Raw genomic sequence first — 17,268 nt, 5'->3', positions numbered from 1 at the left:
TATAATTAATGCGTATTTGACACGAAAAAGAATTTTTTTTTTTTCAATTCGTTATGAACTCGTTAAATAATAAAAATAATAAAAAAATAATTATATACTTATTTACAAATATTTTTTTTTTTTTTTTTTTAAATTACAAAAAAATAGAAAATTATAATATACGACAATAAAAGTTGGTGGTTATTAACATGAAAAAAATATATATATATATATTATATAAAAAAAAATATAACAAGAAAAAAATATAAAAGAAAAGAAAGTGAAAGAGAAGGAAAACTTAACAATCACTCAATGATCGTAATAAACTTGACAAGAAGAAGAAGAAGAAGAAGAAGAAACGTCAAGTTTTAATTAAAGAAAAGGGTCGACTAATTTTTTTTTCTTTTTTTTTTTCGCAAAAGAAAAAGGGCTCGAAAAAGAAAAAGGGTAAAAAGCGAAAAACGTGAACTAAAAAAAAAAAAAAAATTAATTAATAAAAGTTATGTCGTCAATAAAAATAATAATAAAACAAAAAAATAATTTTTTGTTTCAAATTATTCATTAATATATTTTTTAAACGGTAATGTTTTATTTGTAAACGTTAAAAAACGTTATTTTTCGTTGCGTGATACTTGAAAATTGATTTTCGGGAATAAGGATAACTTTAAAGAAAGAAAGACTGAATACGATTCAATGTATAATAATAAAATAATAGTAAACATACAGTATATACAAAAAATCGAGTTTGAAAAAAAAATAAAACAAAAAAAAAAGTTCGTTATAAAAATAAATTTTCTTTGTTATTAGTAGTTTATATATACAAAATTTTTAACTAATCCTTTTTTTTTTATTTTGCGAGTACGAGAAATTTCCTTCGGTTTTATAAATTATTATGTACATTATGTGTAAGGTAAATAAATATATGAAGTAAAAATAAATTGATGTTTTAACCAGTTATTTTATTTCAAAGGTCGTTTATGTTATCATTTATGTTATGATCCATGATTATTAATAGCATATAATGATATTGATAATATTGATATATATAATTGTTATGAAATTTTATTACTTATTGTCTCTTTAAATTATACCTTAAAAAACTCTCTTCAATAACAAATCATTCATGTACAGTATAATAGAATATCCAATGAAAATAAAGATTAACCTTCGTTCTGTAGTGACCATCAAAATTGATTGTGTTACAGGTAAATTATCGCAATACGTTACCAATTAGTTCTGAATCAAACTTTGTTAATAAAATATTTGTTAATTATTACACAATAATGTTATATATTATAATACTTGTTTGTTGTTTGTAATTGTTTCATGTTATCTATGAAGGAACTAAGGAACTTTAAAATTAATCATATGATAATTTATAATTTGAAGATTCTAGATTTACCATTTTATCTAAGCGAAATTATATTAACATATTAAACATATTAAGAATGATTTAAAAGTAAAGTATTTACATTTTACATTTTACATTTTGATAAAGAGATGAAAGGCCAAATGTTGTTCCGTATATGGCGTATTTTTTACTTTCTATAATAATATATAATGCGCAGTATATACTCTATACAGTATACACATCTGTTATGTGTATATGCTGTATGTATATTTATTTTTTTATATCCTGTATATAACCGGTTTTTTAAATTAAAAAAAAAAAAAAATTTGGAACGAAACACAATTGAACTTTTATAACTTATTAGTTGATATATATACTATGCATTTACTTTCCTTCATAACAATGGTCAATAAAAATCTGTGAGATGAAGTTTTTTTAATATTTTTTTTTTTTTAAAAAAAATTATCTGTTATTCATTTTATTTACGATATTATCTTTTTAGTATAAAACATTTAATAAAAATAAATAATTTTTTTGAAACCCGAATATGTTATACTTTGATATCATTCATTATCTTTTTGTTAATCATTATCAGTTAATCTCCCTTATTAAAAACAAGATTTCTTAAGCCACGAAAAATATTTTGGCAAAAAAGCGCGCCCAATAAATAATTATTAAGGGATTTCTTTTCGGTAGGAATCTCCAAGAATACCAATTTTAAACCAATAAAAATACAAAGAGATAATTTTAAAGTTTTTTTATGTTCCTATTTTTTTCATCGTTAAACATTGCATTGTTTCTTTTAGAAATTATAATTATCGAAAAATGTTACATATATAATAATTAGTGTTACATTTAAAAGAGGATTATGATTGGTGCAAAATATTTTCATGCAAAAAAATCAGCCTTTTTTAGGTAGCATAGATCAATTTAATGAAATCACGTTGTTTTTGTACCTGTACCCTTGTGATCGATAATATTATTTTTGGTATAAAGTCGGAGATAACTGGGGGCAATACGTACAAGTACGTAACATACTTTTGATAGACGTAATTTGACGTTATATAGATATATATAGTTCTAGTTTTATGTATAAATATATACATTTATATATGATATAATATGATATATATGTTTATGAAATGTTTCAATTAATAAAATTAATAATGTTATTTATCTTAAAGTATACAGTATGGGTAAAACTATAAACCTACTTATTGTAATTTTAAAACTTGCATCAAACTTCAAACTATTTACTTTTTCCGTATGTTGAAAATTAATTGGATTGAAAAAAAAAAAATGGTATAAAATTTACGCGGAATAAACGGAGAAAAAGTAAAATTTTTTCGGAATTCCCTGAAAATTTTCTAAATTTTATTATTAATTAAATTTTTTTATTTCATTTTATTTTTTTTTTATATTATTTTTATTTTATTATTATTATTATTAATGTCGGTTTTCGGGATATTTACTGTACATAGATGGAATTTTTATAAAGATATCTCTCTCCTTGATAAAAAATCTTATTATTAAGCAACAATACAATTTTAATATATTCAAAAAAAAATATCGAATTATACCGTAATAATTCAAATTAAAAAGAGATTCTATAATATTTCGTATAAATGCATAAATATATAAATGGTATAGTAATCAATATAATCAATTTCCATTTAGACAAGTGTGGCGCAGTAATGCAGCGGTTACCCCTACGGTACTCACGTATCAAGTTTGGGGATGACGTAAGAATGAATGTAAGAATGCAAAAATCAAAAAAGCTTTGACCATTGAACTTTTTTAGTTCAGGGACAAAGGGACAAAGGGGCTTAAATCATTTGATTCATTGAATTTATTTTGATTTAGTAGATAAAGTGGATCAGAAAAAAAAAAGAAAATAATATAAACCAACAAAGTGTAAATAACTTTCTTTGATTAAAATCGAATTTATTTTTACCAAGCCACTTTACTTCCATGAAAATCCTTTTTCGTTAATTCATTACCAAAAAGTATTTGGCTTTTTATTTTTTTCTTTATTATATTAGAACTTTTGAACTAGTGCCGAATGTATTGTATTATGTAAATCCGGATAAATAACATTTGACAAACAAAGTATGATTGTCTAAGATTAATTAATAATGGAAGAATAGAAGTTCAACAAAGATTTTTTTTTTTTTTTTGAAAAAAAAGGCGCTAAAATTAAATCAAGATTTTAAACAGGTATTTTTTTTATTAACACATATGATCAAATCTTTATGAAAAAAATGAACAAATCAAGTTTTTTTCTTCATAATTTCTTTTTTCGTTACATACTAAAAAAAATTATCAGGAATTTTAGATCAAGTTTATTCCTTTTTTTAATAAACAAGAATAATACTTTCAACTTGTCAATTATACCTATAATAAGTTTAATATTATTTTTTTTTATTTTTTTTTTATTTTATATATATATAATATATATATATAATATATATATATACATATATATATTTATATTTATTTATATATATTTATATATTCCTAAAGGGAAAAAAGGAAAAAATAAATAAATAATAAATAAAAATAAATAAATAAAAATAATTTATTTACTAATAAATTTTTTTTTTTACTATACATTTTTCATTCGGAATTAATAAAAAATATATTATAATTTAATTAATAATATAAATATAACCGACGATCAAAAAAAACAATTTTTTAAAGTTTAGGTTAAGTCATCATTAAGGAAAAATGAATGGGAGATATCGGTTGATTTCGGTCTAAAGCGAAATAAATATGTAAATATATGTAATATTAAAAATGTGTGAGTCATTTTTTTATTTCAAAAGTTCCTTTTTTTTGATTCGTGTGAAAAAATTTTTTTTTTTTCACACATGTAAACTAATAAGAAACGATGCCGGCTAGAGCATTTTTTTTTAATAAAAAAAAAAAAAAGGCGGGAAATAACTTAAGTTTGAATCTATAATTGGAATCTTCCTTCTTTTATAATATTATTAACCCGTGGATCCTCTCCGCGGATCAAAATTCTTTTTTTAACCAGTTTGGGAAATCAAGAGAACCTTTTAAAGAAAAGACTCGAAAACTTTAAAAATATACACATTAATGTAGTGTTATAGTTTTCCGCATAGTTGCATACGCAGAATACAGAATACTTTTCTTTACTTAGATTTCTATTTTAATATTTAATTGAAAGATACCGAAAAAATCCATTTTTATATTAATTATTATTATTTATTTTTTTTTTTTCCGTTAAAAAAAGAACTTTTTCCCAAACATGTTAAAAAGGCTCATTCAATACATTGTTCAAATCGATAACGTTAAGGGAAAACAAGTATGCAAGACAATGTTATTTCTTTAATAAATTTGAGTTTTGTTTGCATTTGTATAACAAAATTAAAGAATTAAGAACAATGATCTTACGTAACAGCAGCAGATAAATTATCGTAAAAAAAAGTGTTGAACGCGTGAAAAATCTAAAAAAAAAAATTTTCGAATTGATTGTGTGATAATAAAATTGATTGTTTTTTAAATATTGTTCTCTAAATTTTTACGAAATAAATAAATAATTTAAAAGAAATTACGAACAAAAGTAATTAAACAAATGCAAAAATGATAAAAAAAAGAGGGTTCATTAAATGCGCAGCAAAATTTATTACATTGAAATTTTTTTTTTAAAGAAAAATTAATTATTATATACAAAATTTGAAAAAAAAAAAATTATACACATGAATAATAAAATAAAATTATTAGTGCTAATGAAAAAAAGAATGTAAAAAAAAATAGAAATAGGATTAATAGGATTAAAAAATAAAGAATATCAATCTAATGAATTCATTATTTGTGGATGAATGCACTTTGAAAAAAAATATTTGTGTGTATATAATAACTAATGTCTTTAATCTTGGTTTATATTTACAATAAAAAAAAAAGAAAAAAAAAAAAAACTTGAAAAGTTTTTTCCTCTTTTTTTTTTTTTTTTAAAAAAAAAAATTGTCCATTTTTGAATTTTGTACAGTAAAAAATAAAAATAAAATAAAAAATAAAAAAATCTACATTACAATAAAAAAAAATTGTCCAAAAAAATTGTTTTATCATTTCCAAAAACTTTTTCTAGCTGAAAATCGTCTAGAAAAACTTTTTCCTTTACTATCACCTTCTCCAATACTACTATCATCATCATCATCCTTTAAACTTGTAACATTAATAACTTCCTGACATTCTTCCTCAATTTTTGTCTCTCCATCTGTTGTTTCGCTCCATCTTCGAATTTGATTTGGTCTCCTGTCCTCATTTACTATTATACTTTTACCTTTTTGACTTAAATTCATGGTTAAACGTCTTGTCATTGGTTCTATTTGTAATGTAGATATTTTATATCGTGGTGGTGGTGGTATATCATCATCATTTAATAATGCATGTGGAAGAGGAGTTGGAGTTGGAGGAGGAGGGGGAGGAGGGGGAGGTGGGGAAGGTGAATCTCGTAATATAGTCCTAGGCCTAGTAGGTAATTCTCCTGCTTCTGCAGCTACTATTGCAGATGCCAAAGCTTTTTGTTGAGATTCCTTACGTTTTTTACGTACATAAACAAGTAAGAGAGACAATAGTAAAAGAATAACAAAAGTGGAAATCACTATTATTATAGGAATACGATCACTTTCTTGTATTATTGGAGAGGATGAATTTCCTCCCGTTGGATTTGTTGAAGGTGTATTATTTGTATTCGTAGGAGTTATTGTTGGTATTGTTGATGATATTGTTGTTGGTAGTAATGATGTTGTTGGTATTTGTGGTCCTAAAAAAGAATTTAATATTGGAATAAAAAAGAATAAATTTTTTATTCCTTGTACAAAAAAATCATTTATTATTATTATTTAATACAAACCCGCAGAAATCATTGTTGTAATAACATTTGTCGGTGAAAATGTTTCTGTTATTAAAGATGATGTCGGATGTAAAGTCAGTAAGGTATATATAACTACTGTGGAAGTATGTGAAGAATGTGAATGTCGTTTATTATAAAGTTGATTTAATTTAGCATCCATTATTAATTATTATATCACCACCGACAACATATGTAATAATAATTAATAAGGTGCTTTTTTATTATTAAAATAAAAAAAAAAAAAAAGTCGAAAAGTATCATAAATTTTTATTTCAAATTTTTTTTAAAAAAAGCTATCCTATTTAAAAGTTTTTTTTTTATCGGACTATTTTTTTTTTTTCTTGTGGTCACATTACAATGTCGTGACATTTTTTTTTTGTTTTTCGAGGGATATATTTGTAAGGAAAAAAAAAAAAAAATTTTTTTTATTTTATATTTATAAAAAAAAAATTTTTTTATTTTATATTTATAAAAAAAAAATTTTTTTATTTTATATTTATAAAAAAAAAATTTTTTTATTTTATATTTATAAAAAAAAAATTTTTTTATTTTATATTTATAAAAAAAAAATTTTTTTATTTTATATTTATAAAAAAAAAAAAGTAAAAAAAAAAAAACGGACAATAAGATTTTTCATCGTGACCATATATTCTATTTTGGGTATATAAATAATTATGTTGATTCTAATTTCGTTCACAATCTTCAAAAAAAAATAAATATATGCGTTTAATATTTTTCATTTACGTTATAGAATATTATAGAATAAACGCCTAATTTAAAGTGGCTAAGCATACATATATTATTATTATTGATTGTCAGTTAATTTATCCTAATTCAACAAAATTCGTTGCCTATCTTATTAATTATTCTCAGGACCCTAAACTAAACTCCTAAATGACTATAATCATGCAATGGTAAATCAAAACAAAAATCAAAACAATGTTGTTAGTAAAAAAAAATAAAATTACGGATTTCGGACATGGGCTTTTTGACAGAAGAAACAAGTGACGAATTACTTACCCAATTAGATAAAAATTTTCATGTACGGGGATAGTCAACCCTCGTTTAGGTATTATTATCATCTTTTTTAATCCAGGTGTTTCACTTGATGTACGAAATTTTTTATATTTTTTTTTTCGTTTTATTTATAATACTAATAAATAATTTAATAATTCTTTAAAACAATTTAAAAATAATTCTCTTATTATTTTTCTTTGTTCTTCCCGTTTCGTTTTAAATGGTAATTAATTTTTTCTTGGTATTTTTTTTTTTTTTTTCTTTTTCTTTTTACTTGTGTTTCATGTACAATATTAATAATATCAATATACAACAAATTACCGTCCTAAAAGTGTTAAACGAACAGGCGCAATTCTAAAAAATTTCACGTAATGATAAACAACAAATTATTTATTAATGCTTCAAAACTTATAATGCTTTTACTAATTTAATCAACAATTTAGGTTCAATGGATAGTAGGGAGCAGTCGTCCAGCTATTCTATTTATAGTATTAACTAATTTTGGTAATATTTAAATTACTTATATCATGAATAATATATGTATTGTATCACAAAAAAAAAAAAAATATTCTTTTTTCTTCTTTTTTTTTTTTCAGGGGTTAAAGCGTTTTATTTTATCCGACTCTCTCTAAAAAAAGTTCAATAATATTATTATTATCCTAATTATAGTTTTTCAACGGTCAAAAAAAGTTCATTATCACATTTTCAAGTGCTCAAGTTATTATTATTGTTGTTGTTGTTGCCTTTCTTATGTTGATCTTTTAAATTATTATGTTAAGAAAAAAAAACAATTAAAAACAATTAAATCAATTAAATCAATTAATATCAAATTTTATAATATACAATTTATAATAATCGTTCATCCGCTATTTAACCGAAACGGCCCGTATAAGGTTTACATTTGGATCATCCGCCGTAATCCAATGTCCGTTTGAAATGGTTATTTAATATGCCTAAAATGATAAAATGTTGTAAAAAGTGTATCAGAAAAAAAAATTTTTTTTTTTTATGTCTATGCTATGTCTATGCTTAATAAGTGAAATTTTAATTGGTTTCTCAATAATCGATTTTATATAGTAAAGAAGAGTAGAATTTCATTATTGAAATCAATATACTGTATAAACCTATAATATAAAGATGATTTACTTCATTCGGTTGTATGTTGCATCTATAATTCAATGAGTGAATTTAGGAAAGAACATTGATCCGGTTTTGAAATAACGATATGAAATTAAAAATAACTCGGTTAGGGCCGATGATATTTTTATTTACAGATTCCAAGATTCTACGGTATAAAAAAAATCTCTAAATATGTTATAACTGATCAACCTATTCATTATTGAAGTTACATAATAATCAACGAACTAATCAGAATTTCAGAATTTATTTTAATTCATATAAAGTTCGTTCTCTTAACAATTGGGGAATTGTTAGACGAATTACTTTCGCTTTATAGAATTAGAATTCATCAAACATGAAGTAAGGTATTACTGTACGTGCCTCTCATTGTTTTTCATTTTAACTGATTATTGAATTAGTATGAAAAGAGAATCTACACCTAATTCATAATTCAAATTTACTAATGGTCCAATCTATCCCATTCTGAGTTAGTTATATTAAAATTAGGTAATATCTCAATATGCATTATTGGAATACCATGGTTTTTGAGTAATCTATGACTCATATCTTTCATATCTTTACATCTTTATTGTTGGCGCTGTGATTTATTGCTGGCGTTATGATAATGTCGCACAGATTGATCATGAGGTATTGGAGGTTTACAGATTTATAGTCCAAATTTTTTTTTTTGTAACTCCCCGGAGCAATAAATATTTCACTCCGGCTTCTACCGGTGGCGGAACGAAAACCGCATTATTAGAGCGACGGAATCCGTAAACCGGTACGACACATATGATTAAATTGCAGGTAAATAGTTTCATATTATAAATATTTGTTGTGGCCGATCAATTTTACACTTCTACTGTTATACATCTTAATTTGTTCTTCGTGTTCAGTGACCGTAGTCCATGTCATGGCATTTATTGTTTATATGACTTTTTTCTCTTGGAATGTTTGGAAGGACAATATTTTCTGCACTCTGAGGATTATTGGTCTAAAATGCCGTTGTTAATAACAAATTTAGTCACGAATTCTAGAAACTTATTCATTTATAGCTACGGAACTAGTTAGTGATTTGTTCTCAAGACACCTGACACAATGCGGTTGACATCTTTAATTCGTGAAATTGATTTGCTCATACCTCCTTCCAGAGAATAATTTAGGTTAGATTTTTAGGCTTCTATAATATTGATCAATCAAAATATACGTCATCGTTAACGGTAGTAGCTTTAACTCCTTAATGATCAGCTTTAACTTGTCTGTAGACAATACATGGATGATACTACAAAATACAAATGATAAATTTTGATAACTCAAATTGGTTGAATTGTAATTTTCATTATTTATTAGTTTCAAATGATGATAGGTAAAAGAAAAATAAAACAATAATTATTAATAACTAAAGCATATCCTTTAGCATTAATTAGGAATAAAGTATTTACTATACCCGGTGTTATGTCGGAATGATGACATCATTAATATGTATTTAATTTTACCCTGAAAATTACTATTTAGTTATAAGACCCTTCATTTGGTAGTGATAATTGTAATATTTGTAAAGATAACAGCGTACTTCCATTTCACATAATCATATGAAAAATATTTCATACTTAGCCTTTTTTTATATTTACCAAATACACTTGAAAATTTGCCAATCCACATATATATATATAATTTCGGAACATTAAATTAATGCTATAATTCTGGCCAAAAAAGTTAACATAAAACTGATAAAAGATATAATGTTTATTATATCTTATCGTTGTAAAAGTAAAATCAGTTTGTAAACTATTGAATCAGCTTATAATTTATTAGATTTATTCAAATCATTAAATTTTTGAATAATTTAAAATATTTTCAAAACCAAATAATTAAGCTTTAATAATTTAATAGTTTACTATTTTAATAGCCTTTAAATAATCAGGAATATTATTCCCTTTGAGTATAATAATAAAAAAAAAATATATTATACATATAATAATAGTAAAGCTAAAATTTTTTTTTTATCTGGATTTTTATTAATTAAAATTTTTATTTCAAATTAAATTATTTATTTAATTTAAAAGATAAATTTTATTCAAATTAAAGTATTTTTTTTTTTTTTTTTTTTGCTGCAGCATATTTAAAACTTTATTAAAAAAACAAAAAAAAATTCATAATACATCAAATTAAAGTATTATTTATATTAAATTGATATCATATAATAATATATATTATTATTTTTATTAAAAAATTATTTTAAATAAAATTCTTTAAAAAAAAAAATGGGGTAAATAATCTTTAAATTTCTTAAATAAAAAAAATTTCAATAAAAAAAAAAATTGAAATGAATAAGCCTTTAAAATTTTTTAAAAATTTTCAAATTAATTTTATTAATAAATAATAGTGGAATACTACTACTATATCCCTTAAATAATAAGAAAATTGCATGCAAATTTGCATGCAATTTTTAACATTGTTTAATTAATTATATACGTGAAATTGCAATAAATAACTTAGAATTTTTTTTATTTTTGCATAGAAAACATCATGAATATTATGTTAAAAATATTATTTTATTATTTAAATCATTTTTTTGTATAGTTGCCTTATAGATGAATTTTTGCATTTGTAAAAATTGGCAAAATTTATAAAATTTTACAGAGTTAATCGCATCGCATTTCTCATCTATCTATATATCCTAGAAGTCTGAAATTTACATATGTTACATATTTCATCTTGCTCTACAATATTTATTAAGCTTAAAAAAAAAGGTTTAGAAGGCCAATTTAGGCTTTACATATAGACAAAAAGTTGCTAACAGTTAAATTATTAAAAAAAAATTGCATGCAAATTTGCACATAATTTTTAACATTGTTTAATTAATTATATATGCGAAATTTCAATAATTAACCTAGATTTTTTTTTATTTTTGCATAGAAAACATTATAAAATTTATATTAAAAATATTATTTTTTCATATAAATCATTTTTTGGAATAGTTGTCTTATAGATGAATTTTTGTATTTATAAAAATTAGCAAAATTCATAAAATTTTACAGAGTTAATCACATCACATTTCTCATTTATATATCTTAGTAGAAGTCTGAAATTTACATATATTACGTATTTCACCTTGTTCTACAACTTTAATTAAGCTTAAAAAAAAAGGTTTAAAAGGCCTATTTAGGCTTTACATATAGATAAAAAGTTGCTAACAATTAAATTATTAAAAAAAAATTGTGTAGCAAATTTGCCTAAAACTTTAAAAAACCATAAATAATAATTACTTGCCATTAAGTAATAATAAAAATTAATTAAAGTTTTTAGATTTATCACATCATGAATCAAATAACAGTATTTTTATGTCTCTAACATCAACAAATAGTAAATTATCAATAAAAATTCATAAATCTTTAAACTACTATTACTTGTTATATATTAATGTTATAGATATATAACTAGTACCATTGGATGCGCCTTTATAAGATGAATCTAATGAACTATTGTACAATCTTTTATGATCACTGGATAATAAAATAATTGGATATTTTTACATAATAAAATTTTAGTATTATTTTTTATATTTTATTTTTAAACTGTTATATACGATAAATTACACCAAATAACCTACTGTTTTTTTTTATTTTACTTAGAAAATATCAGTAATTTTATTGGAAAAATGTTATTTCTTTTTTAACAAATATTTTTCATATTAAAATTTCTAAATTATGTATTTTTTTTTAAGATTTCTAAAATTAAACTAGGCGTGTACTTATTATAAAGCTGTAAAGATTATATATTACATGTAATTTCATCTTCTCTACAACTTTACTTAATAGTAAAAAGTATATTTAAAATGTCAATTTTCAAATTATTTTTATTAATTAAATATGATTTTAAGTTTTAACATAAAAAAAATTTGTACTACCTCAATTATTAATAAGTTTATTTTTTTTAATAATTAAACATTATTTTTAAAAATTATGTGCAAATTATTTAGGCACAAAACACTCTAAGGGATAATATAATTATATTATATGGTAGTATTCCACTTATTTTAAATTATATTATTGCAATAATTTAATTGCCACTATATAATTTACCTATCACTATATAATCTGAATACTTTTTTATAATCTAATTACTACTATATAATCTAAATAATATAATTTAGATATTACTATACAACCTATATATTTTCCTGTATTGGGTATCTATTTTATGCTTTAGCTATTCCTTTTAATCTTTTCTATTATTCATCATTTTTATCACCATATAATCTAACTACTACCCTTTTATGAAATTGCCAGAAAAAGCTATTAATGTAGAAAAATTAAGAAATACTCTTGAAGCATATTTCAATTTCTTAAGTATTGAGAAATAATTTAACTACTATCTTTTTATGAAGTTGCCAGAAAAAGCTTAATGTAAAAAAATTAAGAAATGCTTTTGAAATATATTTTAATTTCTTAAGTATTGAAAAAATGACAATGCTTACTTGTTTTTTTCCAGCAACATAGAAAACTACTATATTAAGAAAGGTTATTATGGCATTGAAAAATAAGATGTATAATATTTCTTTTTTACTATATTTTATCTGGATCTCTTACAGAAAATCTCTTAATAATAAATTAAAAGCAAAACTTGATAAGTTAAAAATATCTGGCTTTCAAATTTACAACTACAAAATATGCAAAAAGACTTATTTATAAATAAGTGGAATATTATTATAGTATAGGTTAAAAATCTTTTCATATCAAGTTTACAGCCTGTTTATTTATAACTATTTTTGATGAAAGCAATGCTATTATACATCAAATGTAAAGCAGTATAAATGCATAGAAAATTGAGAGTGCAATGTGAGATGTATTAAAATCAGCAAAATATGTATTGGTAATAAATTTTATAAATAATTAATATTAGCATTCCTTAAAATATATTGTGATGAAGACATTCGTATATTATTAAGGTATACCAGAAATTATGTAATTTAGTAGAGATTAAATCCTGCAAGTATTACAATATACCTTTTATAGTAATAATATATCTTTTATAGTAAGTAATATATAATTTATTTATTAAGAAACTTTTTTTATAATTACCTTACTATTTAAAAATCCAATTTTAATAAATTTTTTTTTTGTTTTTTGTTTTATAAAGTATAAAAAGGGTTACAAAACAAAAAAAGTTTATGCAAATTGGATTATTGGATAATAAAATAATTGTATTATATAGTATATATAATATATAGTAATTTATTTATTAAGAAACTTTTTTTATAATTATCATACTATTTAAAAATCCAATTTTAATAAATTTTTTTTTTGTTTTATAAAGTATAAAAAGGGTTACAAAACAAAAAAAGTTTATGCAAATTGGATTATTGGATAATAAAATAATTATATTATATATATATAATATATAGTAATTTATTTATTAAGAGGTTTTTTTGCAATTAATTTACTATTTAGCAGTTTAATTTTAATGATTTTTTTTTTGTTTTATAAAATATAAAGAGGGTTACAAATAAAAAAAAGTTTATGCAAATTTAATTATTAAATAGCAAATTAATTGTATTATAATATATATATATTATTAATATAATATATTGTGACCAATATAATATCATTATAATATTATTTTGTCGAGATTGAATACAACAGTTTTTTCTTTAGCTGGCCTAAATAAAAAACAAGAGCGAAGGTTACACAAGATGATCAACAATAGAGTTACACACGGAAAAAGGCTGAAACAATGTCAAGTTTATAGTTGTTTCCGAGATTCAATTGGCAAATCCAAAATCTGAAATTACGAAATCGTAATTAATTACGTATTCCGAAATTCTGAAATTTGCATAATAGTGCGAAATTGCGAATATCTCGGGATCTAGTAATCAGATTTCGATGATCTTACTACCATTCTATTCGTCTCATCGAGACGAATCTAATGATATGTGTTTCATTTCTATAGCACCGATATTAATGGAGTAAAATTACTATAAACATTTAATGAATTTTGGTGTCGGAGTACGATCCAGTGATTAGATTTGAATGAATTTACCACCATTCGATTTGTCATGACGAGACGATTCTAATGGCGGTAAGATCATCTTTCTAGCATTGAAATTGGCAGAGCTATTACGCTATAAATATTTAAAAGTTATTGGTATCGGATCGCGATCTAGTGATTGGATTTAAATGATCTTACTACCATTAGAATTGTCTTATCAAGACGAATCAAATGGTAGTAAGATCATCCAAAATGGATCACTGGGTGCCGAGTTATTATTTGTTAAAGTTTATATATATAAATCGGCCAAAATTAAGTCTGGCCAAATATTTTCGTAATACGAAATTAATTACAGAGTCTGAAATCAATTACGGAATACGGAGTTTTTTTAATGAATTACTTAATAATTACAGAATTACGTAATTACGTATTTCCGTAATACTAAAATAATTTCAGACACAAGTATAGTCAAGTTCCGAGCATTCTTCTCAAAAATAATCAGAACAACAATGCGTCATCCTCCATACAACACGCGAGTAATGAACAATTACAACAAACACAGAACAAACATAAGACGAACTCAGAAACAACTGAATTAACGTATGAAAAGGGAGATTTCCAAAAAGATCCAGACAATTTAGAGGAAATAGTCAAATCTTTGACAAATGAAGAAAACGTTAATGTATTCTTAGCAAGACAGAGATTAAGATTTACTAAGAAGAATCTAAATAATTAAGAAACAAATGATTCGATGTATTTAGACTTGCACATAGTAGCATATAATATAGATGGGATAGCTAGTACTCCGTCTATACAAAAACTTCACAGTTTGTTAGAATTTATCGAAAAAAATAATATCAATATTATGGCTATATCAGAAACTAATATAGACTATTGTCAGGAATATTTTATAAACCAAGATATTAAGTCAAAGGTTTACTCAATAATATTCAGTGAATGAGATCAAAAAACCAAAGGATCAGGAACAGCACTTGTGATTTATAACAGATAGATGAAATATTACTATGCAGTAGAATACATATCTCCATATATCATAATAGTTAAATTCTTATTCATACAGAGAGAAATATGGATCTGGTCAATATATGCCACCCCTAACAATCAAGATATGAGGAAAAACTTGATTGATGAATTGAAAATGGCTATAGAGGAACATAACTGATCAATTCACAACACCGTAGTACTACACGTTGTATTAGGCAATTTTAACGATACAATTGACAATAAAATAGATCGCTCGCCTAGTACTGAACAACCAGGATTACAATTTCTGATACAGTTATCGCAACTGGGACTTTATGATGTTTGCTGAGCTCTTTATCCAGATACAGAGCTATTTACACATGAGAAATGAGATAAAAATAAGGATAAATCAAGCCCTATCTCGATATCAAGAATTGATCAAATTTGGATCATACATGAAGCCGATGTTATTCCAGTAGAATTCTCGGTGCACTCATCACAGATGATCACAAATAGCCATCATAGTATTATTTCAACAACGGTAAATATATCAGGATTTATTATTAAGAACAACTTCTGGTATTGTGTCCTAGATCAGATACAGGATTTAAACTTAGATGATAGACATCAGAATAATCGCATAGTAGACATCAGTAAAATAACTAATTTACAATGGGAGAATTTTACTGAAATACTGGACAGAAAAATAGAGGCATGGGACTTTCAACAATTAATCGATAAATTCAATTATAAAATACAATTAGGATATAAAACGAACGATGATGGAGAAAAAATAAGATGTAGATTTAATGAGCTTTGGAATAATATCATGAGCACAATATCAATAGCGGTGAATATAGAGCTGCCTACGAAGATAGTTAAATATCTGGAAAGTCGTAATACAAGACATAAATTATCATTTGTAGATAAAACCATGCGACATACCATTAAACTGGAAAGTTTAATGAGGAAAATAAGCAAGGATCAGGATTTCATTGACAATAAAGATGATAAATGGATTAATTTTTGGATAAATAGAATCAATAAATACAACAAAGATTACAACAGGATAGAATATGATAAATTTATTGATAATCATAAAGAAATTACTATTCCTACAAATAGTCTCTTCAGTAACACATGGATAAAGAATGCTAAAAAAGTGTTTAAAAAGAGAGTCAAAATAGATAAAAACTATTTACAAGCGCAACGGCTATGTAAGATCCAAGATAGTATAGAAAATCAGTGCAACATAATACACTCAGATATCCCTAAATGGTTACACTCCCCACAAGATAACGTTAAAGAACACATTGTCATTGATAGAGCAGTAATTTCTAATGAGAATGAAGGTGTTAGATTAGCTTTTGATCCTGATACAATTAGAACTCATGCAAAAGATACTTTTGCAGGAATTTTACGAAAATGCAATACTAAGTCAATAGAACAGAACGTTTTCTGGAGTAATATATATAGGCCGAAAGGGGAATTCACTGAATGTATGACTAACCTAATGAACAAGATAACAATAGGAGAATGACATCAAACACTTGAGTTTGTAAATACGAATTCAGCGCAAGGTCCTTCAGGCATTGGATATGCTATAATTAAACATTTCTCAGAAAAATCTAATTATATTTTATTAAAATTCATTAATCTGTCCTTGAAAATAGGAGTTGTGTCAGACCAGTGGAAGCAGTCACCTATCCACCTAATTCCAAAACCACAAAAATTCAATTATATTTTGGCAACACGCGTCCCATAGCATTATTAGATAATATTAGGAAATACGTCACCAAAGTAAATAACAAATCGGTTAAGTGCAATTTTGACATCTAATAAAGTTTTACGCAGATTAAATTTTTGCGGTCTCAAAGAGCAAGACATAGCAATACTATTACGATTGATGAATAATATAATTGAAGACGCAAGGGAAAATGGAAGGGAA

General features: G+C 23.6%; 2 protein-coding genes across 2 annotated transcripts; one reads left to right on the top strand and one right to left on the bottom strand.

Moving 5' to 3' along the window:
- Window positions 1-5,307: 5,307 nt before the first annotated feature.
- Window positions 5,308-6,483, bottom strand: OCT59_020670 (uncharacterized protein). The gene is made up of 2 exons (XM_066149329.1): window positions 6,210-6,483; window positions 5,308-6,119 (listed from the first exon to the last, which is right to left on the bottom strand). The coding sequence occupies exons 1-2, from the start codon at window positions 6,367-6,369 to the stop codon at window positions 5,419-5,421; spliced, it is 861 nt and encodes a 286-aa protein (XP_065990243.1). The 5' UTR covers window positions 6,370-6,483; the 3' UTR covers window positions 5,308-5,418.
- Window positions 6,484-15,822: 9,339 nt separating this feature from the next.
- Window positions 15,823-16,860, top strand: OCT59_020669 (uncharacterized protein; the record flags this gene model as incomplete). The annotated part of the gene is made up of 1 exon (XM_025326089.2): window positions 15,823-16,860. The coding sequence occupies one exon, from the start codon at window positions 15,823-15,825 to the stop codon at window positions 16,858-16,860; it is 1,038 nt and encodes a 345-aa protein (XP_025177855.2).
- Between the last annotated feature and the right edge of the window lie 408 nt (window positions 16,861-17,268).

The sequence above is a fragment of the Rhizophagus irregularis genome, chromosome 3 (genome assembly GCF_026210795.1).
Source record: "Rhizophagus irregularis chromosome 3, complete sequence".
Lineage (NCBI taxonomy): Eukaryota > Fungi > Glomeromycota > Glomeromycetes > Glomerales > Glomeraceae > Rhizophagus > Rhizophagus irregularis.
Note: the sequence above shows the minus strand (reverse complement) of the source record. Positions and strands in the feature narration are given on the sequence as shown.

What these genes read in the sequence shown, in the direction of transcription:
- OCT59_020670 (XM_066149329.1), bottom strand. Translation starts at nt 6,369, where the DNA reads ATGGATGCTAAATTAAATCAACTTTATAATAAACGACATTCACATTCT. An exon ending in TACAACAATGATTTCTGCGG is followed by an intron (nt 6,120 to 6,209) that starts GTTTGTATTAAA and finishes ATTCTTTTTTAG; the next exon opens with GACCACAAATACCAACAACA.